Source organism: Gossypium hirsutum, chromosome D11, assembly GCF_007990345.1.
Source record: "Gossypium hirsutum isolate 1008001.06 chromosome D11, Gossypium_hirsutum_v2.1, whole genome shotgun sequence".
Classification (NCBI taxonomy): Eukaryota; Viridiplantae; Streptophyta; class Magnoliopsida; order Malvales; family Malvaceae; genus Gossypium; species Gossypium hirsutum.
Window position 1 is genome coordinate 58771354 of NC_053447.1, and position 15153 is coordinate 58786506.

At 32.5% G+C, this 15153-nt stretch overlaps 1 protein-coding gene and 3 non-coding genes across 4 annotated transcripts; all 4 read left to right on the top strand.

The window, feature by feature from the left end:
• Positions 1-1269: 1269 nt before the first annotated feature.
• Positions 1270-1340, top strand: TRNAG-GCC (transfer RNA glycine (anticodon GCC)). Its single transcript has one exon. It is a non-coding gene; the product is annotated as a tRNA-Gly (tRNA).
• Positions 1341-1348: 8 nt separating this feature from the next.
• LOC121224020 (small nucleolar RNA snoR114) lies at positions 1349-1433 on the top strand. Its single transcript, XR_005921483.1, has one exon. It is a non-coding gene; the product is annotated as a small nucleolar RNA snoR114 (small nucleolar RNA).
• A 1557-nt stretch (positions 1434-2990) lies between these two features.
• Positions 2991-3075, top strand: LOC121224022 (small nucleolar RNA snoR114). The gene has a single exon (XR_005921485.1). It is a non-coding gene; the product is annotated as a small nucleolar RNA snoR114 (small nucleolar RNA).
• A 2155-nt stretch (positions 3076-5230) lies between these two features.
• On the top strand, positions 5231-11616 carry LOC107926836 (peptide-N(4)-(N-acetyl-beta-glucosaminyl)asparagine amidase). Its single transcript, XM_016857777.2, has 17 exons — positions 5231-5376; positions 5470-5523; positions 5599-5805; positions 5927-6025; positions 6389-6475; positions 6783-6865; positions 7027-7140; positions 7740-7794; positions 7898-7984; positions 8650-8705; positions 8823-8882; positions 8984-9071; positions 9209-9961; positions 10064-10124; positions 10366-10465; positions 10881-11015; positions 11106-11616. The coding sequence occupies exons 1-17, from the start codon at positions 5299-5301 to the stop codon at positions 11209-11211; spliced, it is 2223 nt and encodes a 740-aa protein (XP_016713266.1). The 5' UTR covers positions 5231-5298; the 3' UTR covers positions 11212-11616.
• The last annotated feature ends 3537 nt before the right edge of the window (positions 11617-15153 follow it).

The window sequence follows — 15153 nt, forward strand, 5'->3', positions numbered from 1 at the left end:
AAATAAAATAAATTATGAGACGTGAAATTATTTCAAAATCATCAATTTTTATGTGATGAGTTTTAATGGTTAATTATTGAGATAACTTAAATTAAAATTATTAATAACATATTAGGTAATTAAAATGAGAAAATTATTGAGATAATTTATTATATATTTTTTTATAAAAGTAAGAGTTTAAAAAATGAAATCAATCACGTATCAATAATATATATATGCTAAGTATTCACATTAGCTAGTTGCGGTCTTAGATCTTCCAATATAATATATATATATATAAAAGATGTCCAGTTACTAATTAGATTCTTTTTATACATACAATCTTGAAACGAATGTGTCAAATAATATTAAGCTTAAAGATATGTTGCTTAACTTGACTTAATTTTCAAGATATGTTAATTTAAATGGGTCGTTTTTTGTAGATAGGCTACCATACTTCTGCAATATTAACAAGATTTATCATCCAAAATTTTATTTCAAAAAATTACCAACTCCAAAAATATCAAATTATGTTGTTTGTCATAGTCTCTAATTGTAGTGACCACTAATTGTGACACTACCCGAACCATTGCTCACATAATTGCCTTAATAATAAATAAAAACTATCACTCCCATTAAGTAAAAGTTAGGTGACATTATTATTTAAGATGAGATGGCAGGTGGGTGTGCAATGATTGGCCACAATACTTGGTTTTTATCTTCGATATAGTATCCGCATTGGGAACTGCTCATCCATCGAGTATCGAAGTGCAGTTAAGAAGACCGGTGGATTGCAATAACATATTTGATATGATTCCATAAGTATTTACTTTAGTTCACGTCTTATAGGAGCACAATATGAGGTTTGGGGTGGGGTGAATGGACCCTGCAACAACTGAAAACCTAGAAGTTTGTATCAATTAGTAGGGTTTTGGTTGCATAAATGAGGAGTTCGGTGAGAGAAGAAGCCTGCATTACCAAAATAAAACAAATAAGCAGGGTTGTGTTGTTTTGCTGTCTGAAATTTATAGCTACAAGTTTGAAAATGAAACAGGTTGTTGTTTATCACCTGAATACTGTTTGTTTCTGCTACTAACAGCAGTATTGCAGCAGAGGTTTCTACCACCTGCTTTACTTTGAGAAATAAAAATCTTAAAACTTTTTTCCTGAAAATTTGACACAAAGTTAATATATCATTTGAAATGTTCCCGTTGGTCTAAATCTATTACAATTGTCTAACGCCTTTAAGTGAAAAATATATATAAATTTTTAAAACGTGTAGCCAGCGAAGCACCAGTGGTCTAGTGGTAGAATAGTACCCTGCCACGGTACAGACCCGGGTTCGATTCCCGGCTGGTGCATGCTGTTGGAGCAATGAAGAGAACCGCGCTCTTGTGATGGTAGGGTCCATCGCTCTCACCGATTTAACGATGAGAAACTGCTCAACTAAGCTTTTTCTTTTCTATTATTTATTTCTTTTTAATTTTTTTATTCTCTTTTACTTTTCTAGTATTTTAAATAAAACGTATTTGTGGGAAAAGTACGAGTTGGATGGGCCTTGCCCTACCCGTGGCAAGACGGAGGGCCTATTCTGCATTGCTTAAAAAAGTATTTTTAGTTCTAAAATATTTTTAGAAAAAAAGTTGTGCTAAATAAATTATTTTTGGCTGAAATTTTTAACTTTTTTAAAGTGATTTTCCTCTCCCACAAATATTTTTAGTATTTAATTACTTTTTCACTCTTCTAATAATATAGTATTTTTTTTTATTCTTGGTGCTTAATTACAAATGTGTTAAAAAATATTTTTTAAAATACTAGTTACAAATATTTAATAGTTATATTTAAATATTTAAAATATAATTTATATATTCTAATTAAATTTTATAAATAATTAATATTTATTGCTTAAAAATATTTAAATTTATATTTCATATATTAAAATATTAACAACAAATTATAATAATTTTTTTATATTTTTACTACAATATAATAATATTAACTAATTTAAATATTATTTAAATACATATTTATTACTTGATAATAACATGTCTAAAATGGAAATTTTATTTCTCAAAAGTACTTTTTGACAATAATGCTAAACACTCAAATTTTAAACCAAACGTTTCAAAAGCACTTCTCAAAAGTACTTTTCAAAAGCATTGTCAAATTAGCCCGAAGAAAATTGAAAGAAAAGCAAATAATATTATTTTTGGGTAAACAGCAACAGTAGTCACTAAACTATTTGTAACTTTCCATTTTGGTCACTTAACTAAAAAAAGTTGCAATTTGATTACTAAACTATTTGAAAGTTTTCATTTAAGTCACTGGACTATTCAAATGTTTTTATTTAAGTCATTGGGCTGTTAAGTTTTTTTTTTAAGTTCTATCAATGAGCTCTAAGCGATGATTTGACGATTGGTGTGGTCGATTAGTACTCATTAATGACTTGAAGAACATAGTTTAGATCCAAGTTAATTTGACGGACAATGTCGAAGATAAAATAAGCTATTTGAATTTTGGCTCACCAATTCATGATGTTTAAAGTTGTTTTATGAAAAAAAACTGAAATATGAAGAGAAGGAGAAAGAGGGTTTTCGATTGATTCGGACCTTGCAAATAGAAAAAGCTATATAACATCAACTTTAACGGTCCAATGACTTAAATGAAAACTTTTGATAACTCAATTATTAAATTATAATGTTTTTTAGTTAAATAACCAAAACAAAAATTTATTCTTTGTTTCTGCTACTAACAGCAGTATTGTAGCAGAGGCTTCTACCACCTGCTTTTACTTTGAGAAATAAAAATAACTTTTTTCCATAAAATTTGACACAAAGTTAATATATTATTTGAAATGTTTCCATTGCTCTAAATCTATTACAATTGTCTAACCCGTTTAATATAAAAATGGGTAGCAAATCCTGCCATCGAAGCACCAGTGGTCTAGTGGTAGAATAGTACCCTGTCACGTTACAGACCCGCGTTCGACTCCCGGCTGGAGCATGCTGTTGGAGCAATGAAGAGAACCGCACTCTTGTGATGGTTGGGTCCATCGCTCTCACCGATTTATCGATTAGAAACTGCGCATCTAAGCTTCTTCTTTTCTATTATTTATTTCTTTTTAATTTTTTTATTCTCTTTTACTTTTAAAATATTTTAAATAAAACGTATTTGTGCGGGAAAGTACGAGTTGCCTACACGTGGAAAGGCAGAAAATTGGAAGAAAAGCAAAGAATATTCATTTTTGGGTAAACTGCACCATTAGTCACTAAACTATTTCTAGCTTTCCATTTTGTTTGTTTAACTAGAAAAAGTTACAATTTAATCACTAAACTATTTGAAAGTTTTCATTTAAGTCACTGGGCTGTTAAGTTTATTTAAAGTTCTATCAACGAGCTCTAAGCGATGATTTGACGATCAGTGCAGTGGATTAGTACTTATCAACGAGTAAAAGAACGTAGCTTAGATACAAGTTGATTTGACAGACATTGTCGAAGATAAAAAATTATTTGAATTTTGGTTCGCAAATTCATGATGTCCAAAGTTGTTTCATGAAAAAAAATTGAAATATAAAAAGAATGAGAAAGAGAGCTTTTGATTAATTCAGACATTACAAATAGAAAAAGTAATACAAGATCAACTTTAATGGTCCAATGGCTTAAAAAAAAACTTTTAAATAGTTCAATTATCAAATTGTAATTTTTTTTAGTTAAATGACCAAAACGAAAGCTTATCCATAATTTAGTGACTAATGGTAGTTTACTTTTTTTAAGGTATTTGAGAAACAATTAATTCATTTTAGGGTAAACTACCAAAATAGTCACTTTTGTTTGTCTTAGGTTGCTTTTTAGTCACTTATGTTTGAAATGTTACGTTTTAGTCACTTACGTTATCCTATTGTAACATTTTAATCACCGAGCATTAATTGTCATTAACGGTGTAATAGTAAGCTGAGTGACACGTTAAATCATCATTTCAAATGAAAATTTTAGGTTAAATTATACAATTGGTCTCCATATTTTTTTCGTTTTGAGCAATTTAATTTATCTTCTTTTATGTTTTTTTAAACTTTTCTTCTTCTTTTTTCATTCTCTTCTCCTTCTCCCTCTATTTTCCTCCATTCTCCATTTCTTTTAACATAGTTTTTCTATGTTTTTCATTTGTTAAAACTAGTCCTTATACTTTTTTTTGAACAATTTAATATTTAATCTTTTTATTTCTTTATTTTCCTTTTATTCTTCCATTTATTTTTCCTTTTATTCTTCCATTTATTTTTCTCTCTTCTCATATTCTTAATCAAATCTCGATTTGAATATAACCTAATTTTGAAATCAAAATTGGATCTAACTAATTAATATAAAAAACCATATCCTTAATCAAATCTAAACATAAATTGAATTCTTTATATTCAAAATATTTTTTTTCCATTTTCAAACATTTATAGAATCGTGTAGATTATTCCTTTCATTTTCTTTTATTTTTTGACGACCTTCTTGGATATTCCTAAGCAAGCTTGATTGGAAGCCGAGCATGGATGAACTGAAGAGAGAAAAGGAGCATGGAACCAAACTGGTTCAGGTAAAGTTGAAGATAAGTTTCGTATGATGGTCATTTTAGTCATTGAGAATGTAGAGCTCGTTTGAAGAATTCGTGAAACAACATAATTTCAAGAGGGTGAGAATGTTGTAGGTAAGATAGATAAGGTGGTCATGGGGGTTGATTAGGAGGTTAAGGGAGTGGGTTTGGGAAACTTTATTGAGGGTGGACTACCATAAGTGTAACTGCCTGTTTTCAGTAGTGTAAAAAATTATGGTTTCAGAACCACAATTTCAATGAGAGAATAAATATTTTTAATATTTATTTAAAGTATATTGGATTATATTAGAGTCGTATTAAAGTTTCGTTAAAAGAGATGGAGAAGGGAGGAAAATATAATAGAAGCAAAAGAGAAAGGGAAGAAAAAGAAAAAGAAAAGAAAAGTTAAAAGAACATAAAAGAAAAAAATTAAATTACTGAAAATGAAAAAATATGGGACTAATTGTATAATTTAACTTAAAATTTTTGTTTGAAATGATTATTTAACATGTCAACCCAGTTTACCGTTATAAGTGACTAAAATGTTATAATACGTTAACTTAAGTGACTAAAATGTAATATTTTAAATATAAGCAACTAAAATATAACTTAGGTAAACAAAACTGACTGTTTTGGTAATTTACCTTTTAATTAAGGAATAGGGATGAAACAAGTAAGATAAACATACAAAAAGAGAATTGTGAAACTTACAAATTATAATAAGAAAACAAGAAAAGAAAGAAAATGGTAGTTCGCACGTTCCTGGTTCGCCACGACGACTCGACGTTTACAGTCGATTACGACACCGACGACGGTTTTGAAGTCTCTCTCTCTCTACAAATGAAATTATTTTGTCATTTCCTATTATTTATTTTCTCTCTCTACAAACTTTTTTCTCTACTTTGATAATTTCAGGTATTTCAATTTCAGCTCTTCTCTCTCACTTCAATTCCTCCCGATGAGCAGAAGGTCGAATGCTTCTCTCTCACACTCTCTATCTCTCTAATTAGGCCCTTTCTTTATGATTGATTTTGGATGGTGCAGATCGTCGGGGAAGATAATGACCGAATCGTATCAGATGATTCCGATCTGGCCGCCCTTTCGGAGAAGCTTCAATTGATATCGATCACTTCTGATGAGGCGAGAAAACCGGAGAAACAAGAAGAAACGACGAGTAGCACTGCTGGCGCCGGGAACTTTGATGCTGGGACCAGCGTTATGTCCGATGAGGAATTAGCGCGAATGTTGCAGGTTTACTTCTAGATATTGAGTCAATTAAATGAGTTTGCTTTTAGCTATGAACTAGCTTAAAATGTTAGTATTTTTTTCCCCCTGAAACTCTTTAGTTTGTTTTTATTTTGGTCAATTTTAGGCAGAGGAAGAAGCACTTTTGCTTCAACAATATGTAGCAGGTGACAATGATGCGCAATTTGAAGAAAAAGTTCGGCCCTATATTAGCAAAGTTCTCTTGGTAATATCATTTATTTCTTCTTTCTATGCGTGCAAGTTTGGTTTATTGATATGTTTATTAGTTAATTTGGTTTATGAGAAAATGTAGAAAAAATGTATTGCTTTTACTGCTGGATAATTAGTTCATTGACTTTCTTTGGGGGAAAGTTGTTAGGAATGGAGGAAACTGTAGTATCTGTCGATGCTATAGTGATTATGAGCTTTTATCTTTTTGAACTTCTTGGATAACAGGAGAAGAAAGATATTGAATTTCTTAATGTTATACTTTAGCTGCAAGGAAAAGAGGATAACTGATTTTAATGAATACTATGGGAATCAGAAGATGGGTATCTTTCCTTACTGTTTACTTTGTCTATTGATATAGTATGAGGATCCTGTGCGCCAGGAAGTAGCTCGGAAGACAGTTCCTTTAGATAATCTTGAGGAGAAAGCATTGGTTTCTTTGGCCAAGGTGAGGGCTCTCTGGACTTGAGCAATTTAGAAGATTTTAGGAAGTGCTACAAAATATTAGTATCAATGGTCCTATATCTTTTTCCAATCTGGAAATAATTGAGAGCTCTATATTGTGCATAATCATTGCTGTCTATCAAAGCTAATATATTATGACCACTTACAGGCAAGGATCAAAGAATAAGGGCTTTGTTTCTGTTAAAATTGACATTGCATTTTTCTATATATGAGATTAAGAACCATCCTATTTTTAGACTTTATTTTGCAATGACTCATGATAATGAGTGATTTTTCTAAATATGCTTTAGGAGGGGAACTTTAAACCATCAAAAGTTGAAGAAGATCATGCTTTCCTGCTCCAGCTGCTTTTTTGGTTCAAAAGATCTTTCAGGTTCTTTTTTCTACTTTATATTTATCATTTTGCTCAGACTTTATAAAGTTCTCATTTGGCTTTCATGCAAAGGTGGCAGAATGAAGCTTGTAACTCTAAATTGGTCGAAATTGTGTTCTCTATTGCATAGACATTGCTGATCTTAAGTTCTGGTCTTGCAGCTGGGTTAATGCACCTCCTTGTGATGGATGTGGCAATGAAACCACGGCTCAAGGGATGGGCAATGCACTCCCTTCAGAAATTCAATATGGGGCAACTAGAGTTGAACTTTATCGGTCAGTGCACAGAAAACATTTTTCTTACCATTTTTTATTTTATTTAATTCATAACGGTCAATTTGTAATCTCTTGTTTAGTTTAATCCATATTTCCATTTGGTCCTTCCTTGAAGCCTGATACATATATGGCCAGGGCCCTTTTACTTATAATTTCAAATATTAGTAATTTATACCTAGGATTTGTTACATTCTTTTTTTTTTTACTTTTCTGTTTTGTAGCACAAAGAATAGTTACCACTTACCATCCAATCTCTCCATTTCATTTTCTCCACTGTCTATTACTAATTACTATAAAATATAATTTCTGAAAGATTTGATTTTTGCTTTGTCAGCTTGTTTATAACGCATCCTGCACAAATGTTTTAAGTTATTTTGCCAAATTGTGCTTCTTTGAGTTATTTTACCAGCTCAAGTTCCTATCATTTATTTTGTGAGTTTTCTGTTAAATGAAGGTTGTGATTTGTCATACGGATGAAATTGAGGTTGATAAGTTTGGTTGAGGCACTGTTGTTTCCATTGCTATATTCACAGTCATAACTTGGTTTCTGATAATTGTCTGTTAGAAAGCAAAGTTAATTCTTTGGTTAAAAACTGCAGTTGCAATTCTTGTTCAAGAGTTACTCGGTTCCCACGCTACAATGATCCACTGAAGGTATGAATCTGTATTAGTTTGTTCTATCATTATCCTCTTTTTTTCTCTGGAGAGGGGTTCAAGTACTCCTTGTTTCATGAATTTTATCCTTTTCTTTTTGCAGCTTGTAGAAACAAGGAAGGGGCGTTGTGGAGAGTGGGCTAATTGCTTCACATTGTATTGTCGTGCTTTTGGTTATAAATCTCGTCTGGTTAGTCATTTATATACCAATTCAGTCCCAAAATTCAACTGTCTAAAACACAAATCTTCTCTTGTTACAAAGAGAGGTTAAGCTAATTCAGAATAAGAAAGAAAATTTCTTCTAACTGGTGTGCGGGCCATCTATTTTGACCCATATTCAGCATATATGGACCTGGATTTGTTAATTGTTTTTATCTGAAGCTTGGGATGATAGGATATGTGTAATATCTAGTCTTCTAAACAAAAGGAATCAGTTAAAGTGGAATAAAAAGATTTTGAAATCCAGTGAAGAACCATTAATTTGAAATTAGGAGAATGCTTGACCTGGATGATTTTGGTTCCGTCTGAATTAAGTTCAAACAAAGAACATGTTCAAGCTTGGGATGTCTTGTTTGTTTATGTAAATGAAACCCATTTTTAGCTTTATAAATTATGACTTACGAGTGGTTCCTGTGCTGACAATTGTGGTAGTTGAAGCTATTGGTTCTGCAATATATAAAGTCAACATTTCTGTTGGCGTGTATCTAGAATTGTATGCTTTATGAACAGCAAATTCATGCATGGTTGTATGCATCTTTATTAGCTCAAACTGTTTAAAGATGAGATTCCACTGGATTCCTGATAAATTGCTTACTTGAGATGATGATGCTTATTTGTAAAACTGTTAATTTCCAGGTCCTGGATTTTACAGACCATGTTTGGACAGAGTGCTATTCAGAAGCTCTAGGAAGGTAAAAACACTCAAATTTGATGCTTTATATCTTCTACTGGGAAGATGCTAACCCTGTAATGAATAGACTAAACTATATGGTCATTCTATCAATCAGTCTTACATACAATTTTTACAGGTGGATGCATCTTGATCCTTGTGAAGCAATATATGACAGACCACTATTATATGAAAAAGGGTACTCTTTTAAGTGTTTTATTATCCTTTTTTTTTGAACAATTACTTTTATTTTGGTTTTGATACTAGACTGTGTTTTTAGTAAATACTTTCTTTATACAGGTGGGGAAAGAAATTAAATTATGTAATTGCTATTGCAAAAGATGGAGTTTATGACGTCACTAAACGTTATACACGGAAGTGGAATGAGGTAATTACAATAAAAAATTTAACACTCAATTGCTTCTAATGCTTCGCTTCTTATTCTTAGAATGCTTATTTATGCATTGTTATGAAGAACATGATACTCTCCCGAACTCACCTTGTTGTTCATTACCATTTTTTCAGGTTTTGTCCCGACGAACCATTACCACAGAGTCCTCTGTGGTGTCTGTTCTCACTTCAATTACCAAAGAATGCAGAAGGAACTGTACATCTCAAGTTCTTTCGATTCTTGAAGAACATGACAACATTGAAAGGGAAGCTCTAGAGAGAGATTTACGTTCTACTGATGATGCTCCAATCTCCTTACCTGGGAGGCAAAGTGGGGATAAACAATGGCGCATTGCAAGATCAGAATTTGGGACTGACTCTCTGAGTTCATCTTCTTGTACAGTTCGCATATGCTGTGATGAGCATGTTACGAAAATATACAATGCATTTTCTTCTATCCTTCATAAGTTTGTTGAGGATTCCTTAACTGCATCAAAAGGTGTTGAAGTTCTCAAGATTCTTAGAGCAACTGTTGTAGATCTCAAGAAATTATCGTATAAAAAAAGGAGAGCTTCTTTAAAGCCCAACTCTATTGTTGGAACATCTTTGGTGCATCAGTTGCTGCCCTCTTTTAAAGAGTTGCTTAATGCTCTTACACTGAAGAGTGAACTGGATAGCAATGGCATTCTCAGTGTATGCTTAGCTGGTAATCCTGTTCAAACTGCCTTGGCGTTGCCTGTTGCCTTGCATGCTTTGGATGAACTGATCAGTGATCTTAGCAAATGTGACAACTTTAGTAAAGGCTCACTATCCTTTCCTCTTCTAAGATTGAATAGAATATGTTCTGGAGCAGTCCTTGCGAGCGGTGAGGAGCTTCCTTTTGGGATTGTAAGTAATAATAGCCTTATGTTCCATATCTTACATTTGAATATGAAGTGTCTGCAAGTGCTACAGAAATTAATCTTAAAATTCCACACTGAATATTTTCAGGCCACAGCAGCATTTGATGGAACTCGCATGTCTAAATGGGAGGAACATAATGGTGCTAAAGGTACTATGAACAAGGAGCATAGTAGCTTTTGTCTGGGTATTACTCATTGATATCAAAACCCAAGGGAGAAAAATTACTGCAGAAATTTAATTTATGACCCGGTGTTTGAACGCTTAGCGCTAAGTACAAGACTATCAATCCTTCAACCATACTAAGTAGAAGACTTGGCTCACCGTAGATTTTAATTTATAAAATGTTTTTCATTGAAACATCCTCTTAGTAGTTGAATCCCATCTTGTAGGTTGTTGGATTATGTACAAACTATCAGCGAATATGCAGGAACTTGTTGCATATGAGTTAATGTCTGCCAATGATGCACCTGAACGAGATCCAATGGATTGGTATGATCTGCTTATGTCTCTAAGCGTGCTCTTTGCTTTTAAATACCACGTGCCATTTATGATGGTCCTACTTTATGCCTATGTTAGCTCACTAGTTTAGATGATTCTTTTAGGAAGCATTTATTATTACTACACTTAAAATCATTATATTCAGTGTAATCAGCTGCAATAAATGTCTCTTTCCTAAAGCGATGAACATAACTTGTACTTTCTTCGGAAAATGAGATTACTTTTGAAGCTGAAAAGCTTCTGCCTGGAATGGAAATTTAAAGAGTTATCCATGTTTAGTGAAATATCTTTCTTAGTTTCAAAGTTCTGATTCTCTGAAGTGTTGTTTAACCTTTAATGGGTAAAAATATTTCTGCAGATCATGTTGGCCTTTGATCTTACTAACATTTTAATCTTTATTTAACAGGGTGGTTGAGGGAAGTAATGATGGAGGATCGAGCTGGCATGTTTTGGATGAACGAAGGTCCGAGATGTTTGATAAACGTTTTCAACGCAAAACGTATAATGTCAAATCTGCAGGTTTCTTATCAAATATGTTCAGGTGAGCTATTTTTTTGCTTCGTAGGTAGTATATATGCAAGTTTTAAGTTGCTCGATCTTGAAACCTTTTTAACGATATCATGGATGACAGATTTCGGTTCTTGGCGGTAAGAGATGTTAAATCAACGTCACGGCTGCAAGTAGGTAGTATTGACCTCTATGCTAAGCAAAATTTACAATTCTCATTACTTAATTGAAGACAAACAGTTCCAACTTGTATTCGTGGCTTTCCTGCCTCCAAGCCGCATTGTGTTGGTTAAGAATCTGGCTTCAGTGGAGTAATTTATTGATGTGCTAAATATTTTCCCCAAGTTATGTACTGGAGCCAAAAAAGGAAAAGAAACACTGAACTAGCAGATGATTTATGTATATATACACATACATACATTCAATGTCATTGTTGCATAAAATATTTAAAAGAAAATCAACGTAAGTTAGGGTCATCGTTTATCTATCGAAATCGCCTCCAATTAGGGTATAAGCAGGAGGAGCTCAGTTTTGAGTTGTGAGAATTAAAAGCTCAACTAAAAACTTGGTTCAAGTTATTCTTTTTAAAGTTTGATTTCAATTTGAATAAAAATTAAACTCCAATGTTCACTTTATTAGACTCGTATATATGAGTTATCTATTTTTTTTAATTTGAAATTTATTTATTACGTTTGAATTCGAACTTTTATTTTCATTGATATTAATTAAAAAAAGAGAGTAAAATATGTATTTGCAATTTTTTAACAGAAAATTGGATTAAGTTTCTTTTGGTTTCCTAAGGTATTTATTTGAGTGAATTCAACGGTTAGGCCATGAGTTTTAAAATTGGGTATCATTAAAAATAATAAATTATATATATTGAGAACTTTTTGGATTCATGAATTTGCGGAGTAGAGCTGAGAACAGAAATAGTGAGATTGCAAAACGAATCAGGAGCATGGATTGAGGCAGAACATTTTCAACGGAGGGATGATAAACTAGTGGGAGGGTGGAGATTCGGTGATGGAATATTTAAGGCAATTGAATATGAAGATTTCGACACTCGTCCAAGGTCGAAAAGATCTATTAACGTCTCCATTTAGTGCAGATGAAATTAAAGAAGCAGCTTTTTAAAGTTAATAGCGTTGATGAAAGTCAATACTATGAGCTTTGAAAAGCTACTTACAACAATGTTTTAAAGTTCTAGTAAATAGGTTGAAAGGGGTAATGTCGGATCTGATTACAACTACTCATAATGCTTTTGTTCGGAGACAATGTATTATTGTGGGAAGTAAAATTCTTACTGGTATTAAGAGGAAGGGCAAAGGAAAAGGTATTTCAGAAGCGCTTAAAATTGATATGTTTAAAGCTGGTGATAAGGTTAGTTGGGAGTTTATAATGGAAGTGTTGGATGTTCTGGGATTCAGCCACAATTGGCACTAATTCATACATCAATGTATTAATATTGTATAATATAAGATGTTAATAAACGAAAATCCGATAACAGAGAGACTTATTGTCGCATTTTATTTATTCTCTATCAAAATCTTCTCTCTTTGATGCTAATACAGGTTGAGATTGAATGTGATTCAAAGAAGTAAAATTGGTAATCTTTTAGCTCCTATTTGCTACATCTTCTTCGGTGCCACAACTCAATCTCGTCAGAGAATAAATCATATACTGTCGACTCTTTTGGTCTCTTGATAAATTAAGGAAAATCAAGCATTTTCTTTAATCCTTCTAGGGAGGCATACAACAGATGGTTTACTGAAATACTAGGGGTGAAAAGAGCAGCACAATTGGGTAAGTACGTAGGTTTGCAATTTAGAATAGTTTTTTTTTTCATCCTGTTATTGACAAAATTGCGCCAGAAGTTAGCTATGTGGAAATCTAAATGCCTCACTCGTGGAGAAATGCATACTCTTTTAAGGTCTGCGTTGAATTTTATTCTCTTATATATTTTTTCTTGTGTTAAAGCTCCTTGGTATATTACATATAAGATTGATCAAATTACTCGGAATTCTTGGTGGAGGCATGATGAACAACAAAAGAAATTTCATATGTGTAGGTGGGATCAACTCTGTAAACCAATTAAAGAGAGCAGACCGTGATTTTCACATGCTAGGTTAGTGAATAATGTATTACTCAGTAAACATGCATTAAGACTAATCACAAAACCATGGCAGTTATTACAAGGCACAATGCTGGCAATAGGGGCGAACCCAGAAAGTTTTAGTGTGGGGGGGGGGAGGATAAAAAATTAAATTGTTGGGGGACCAAACCTAAATATTTATGGTAAAAAGGGTTAAATTGAATTGATAGTTTCTAAGGAGGTTTAGAATTGAAATAAAACCCTTTTATCCTGCTTGCTCCATTTGGATTCATCCCTGGCTTGCAAAATACTATCAACAATTCACCTGTTGGATGTTATCCACAGGGCATCGAATTCTTGGATTTGGAAAAGTTTATTAAAGGGTAGGGATGCATGTAAACATGGTATTGATGTACATATATGAAATGGGAAGGGTACAACCATACTGGGGATTTCCTCTGTAATCCATGGATCACAAGTACCGAATAAAAGGTCGCAACAACCAAGTAACATCCTTAACGCATCGAGGTAATATGGAGTGAAATTCCAATACTAAATGATAACTTAGGAGATAATTGGTGGAAAGAACTTGTTACTCATGCCTATTTCATTAATTTGGTTGGGGGGGGGGGAGGATAAGTTTTTTTTGAAAGTTTTGTCATTATAAGAAGTTTTCAAGTCAATTTTGTAAAGGATTTTTTTATCAAGTAAGGAAACGTTAAAAATTAGTAGAACGAAATGTTGTTAGGAGAGGAAGGTTGAAGCAGACTCTAAAAAAAAGTATAAAGGCAGGCAATGGTGATGGAAGCAATAAGAGACTGAGAAAGATAGCTACAGTGATTACCATGATTGTAGAAAGAAAATTGTAAAGAATTTTTTTTAGAGTACCCAAGTTTGTCAAATGATACAAAAGTTCAAATGAGACTTTTAAACCTCTATTTATAGATATTGAAAAGAAAAGTTAAAAGGAAAACAATTATAAAAAGATAGTAGGTATGAATGTGTTAAAATGGTGGTAGTAGGATTAAGAGAGGTTACTTGAGTATGGAAAAATAGAAGGCAAATTATATAGATAAATGGGTAAAATGACAATTACATGCAAGTTATACTCGCTTAAAATATTTTAGTAAGAAGGGTTTTAAATACAAATGCATTGTTTGTTCAATGAAGAAATAAGAAGGAAACATTTGTATTTCAAAGAAATGTTAAAGAATTGAACTTCTTAATAGTATTCATATATGCTCTTTAAACATCTCAACAATGAAACAACCCAAAGGATGTCATTCCCAAAGCTACTCATGCAAAGAACAATATTTCCAAGAATTAGTAACAAAAGCAATTTGGAGTCTAAAGTGGAGGACCTTGATTCAATGAATTAAGATGAGACCCTTTTAGTTGATAATATCACAACGCGGTTGTAGGTGAGATCGAAGAAAAAAGTTGGATAATAATAATGAAGATTAATTTACAAGTCTTAAAGATTTTATTAGAAAAAAAAAGAAAGAAAAATTAGAAAAGGGAAAAGAATGAAAGTCGAAGGTAAATGGCTCAATAAGGAATAATACATTAGAGGATGACAAGAAATCTATATCAATAGGGGATGTCAATGTATTAAGACATATTGACGAGGATGTCACCATTACATCATGGAAAAAAAGACATTGTCAAGGAGGCAGAAGAAATATGGCCTCTCAGGAAAATAAAATTAGGACTAAAACACTGTAGCTAACATACACCATAGAAACACTCAAAATTGATTGAAGCGAATTGGGGATGATTTTGGATGCATTTCAAAAAGATGAGTTAGAATGTACTTTAGCTTAGAAGCTGAATGATCGAGTGGAGCACATCTCTGCACAAGCTTATGGACTAATATGATGGCATGCATACCTAGTCATTCACAATTTTTAAATGAGGAAGGGAAGCAGGTCGGAGGAGCAAGCATCATAGTTGGTCATGATGGTAATCATTGAGTCGGATATCTTTCAGTTCAGTTCATTCAATAACTAGAAGTTTGAACTTCCCTCCACAATGATAGAATCAAACTTGATTTGTAACCAAACTCAAACTGGAGTAGCTC

Excerpts from the sequence above, each read along its gene's own strand:
- LOC107926836 (XM_016857777.2), top strand. The coding sequence starts at position 5,299 with ATGGTAGTTCGCACGTTCCTGGTTCGCCACGACGACTCGACGTTTACA. Across the intron at positions 7,141-7,739 it reads ACTAGAGTTGAACTTTATCG|TTGCAATTCTTGTTCAAGAG; the intron begins GTCAGTGCACAG and ends TAAAAACTGCAG. Across the intron at positions 10,125-10,365 it reads GGAACATAATGGTGCTAAAG|GTTGTTGGATTATGTACAAA; the intron begins GTACTATGAACA and ends CCCATCTTGTAG.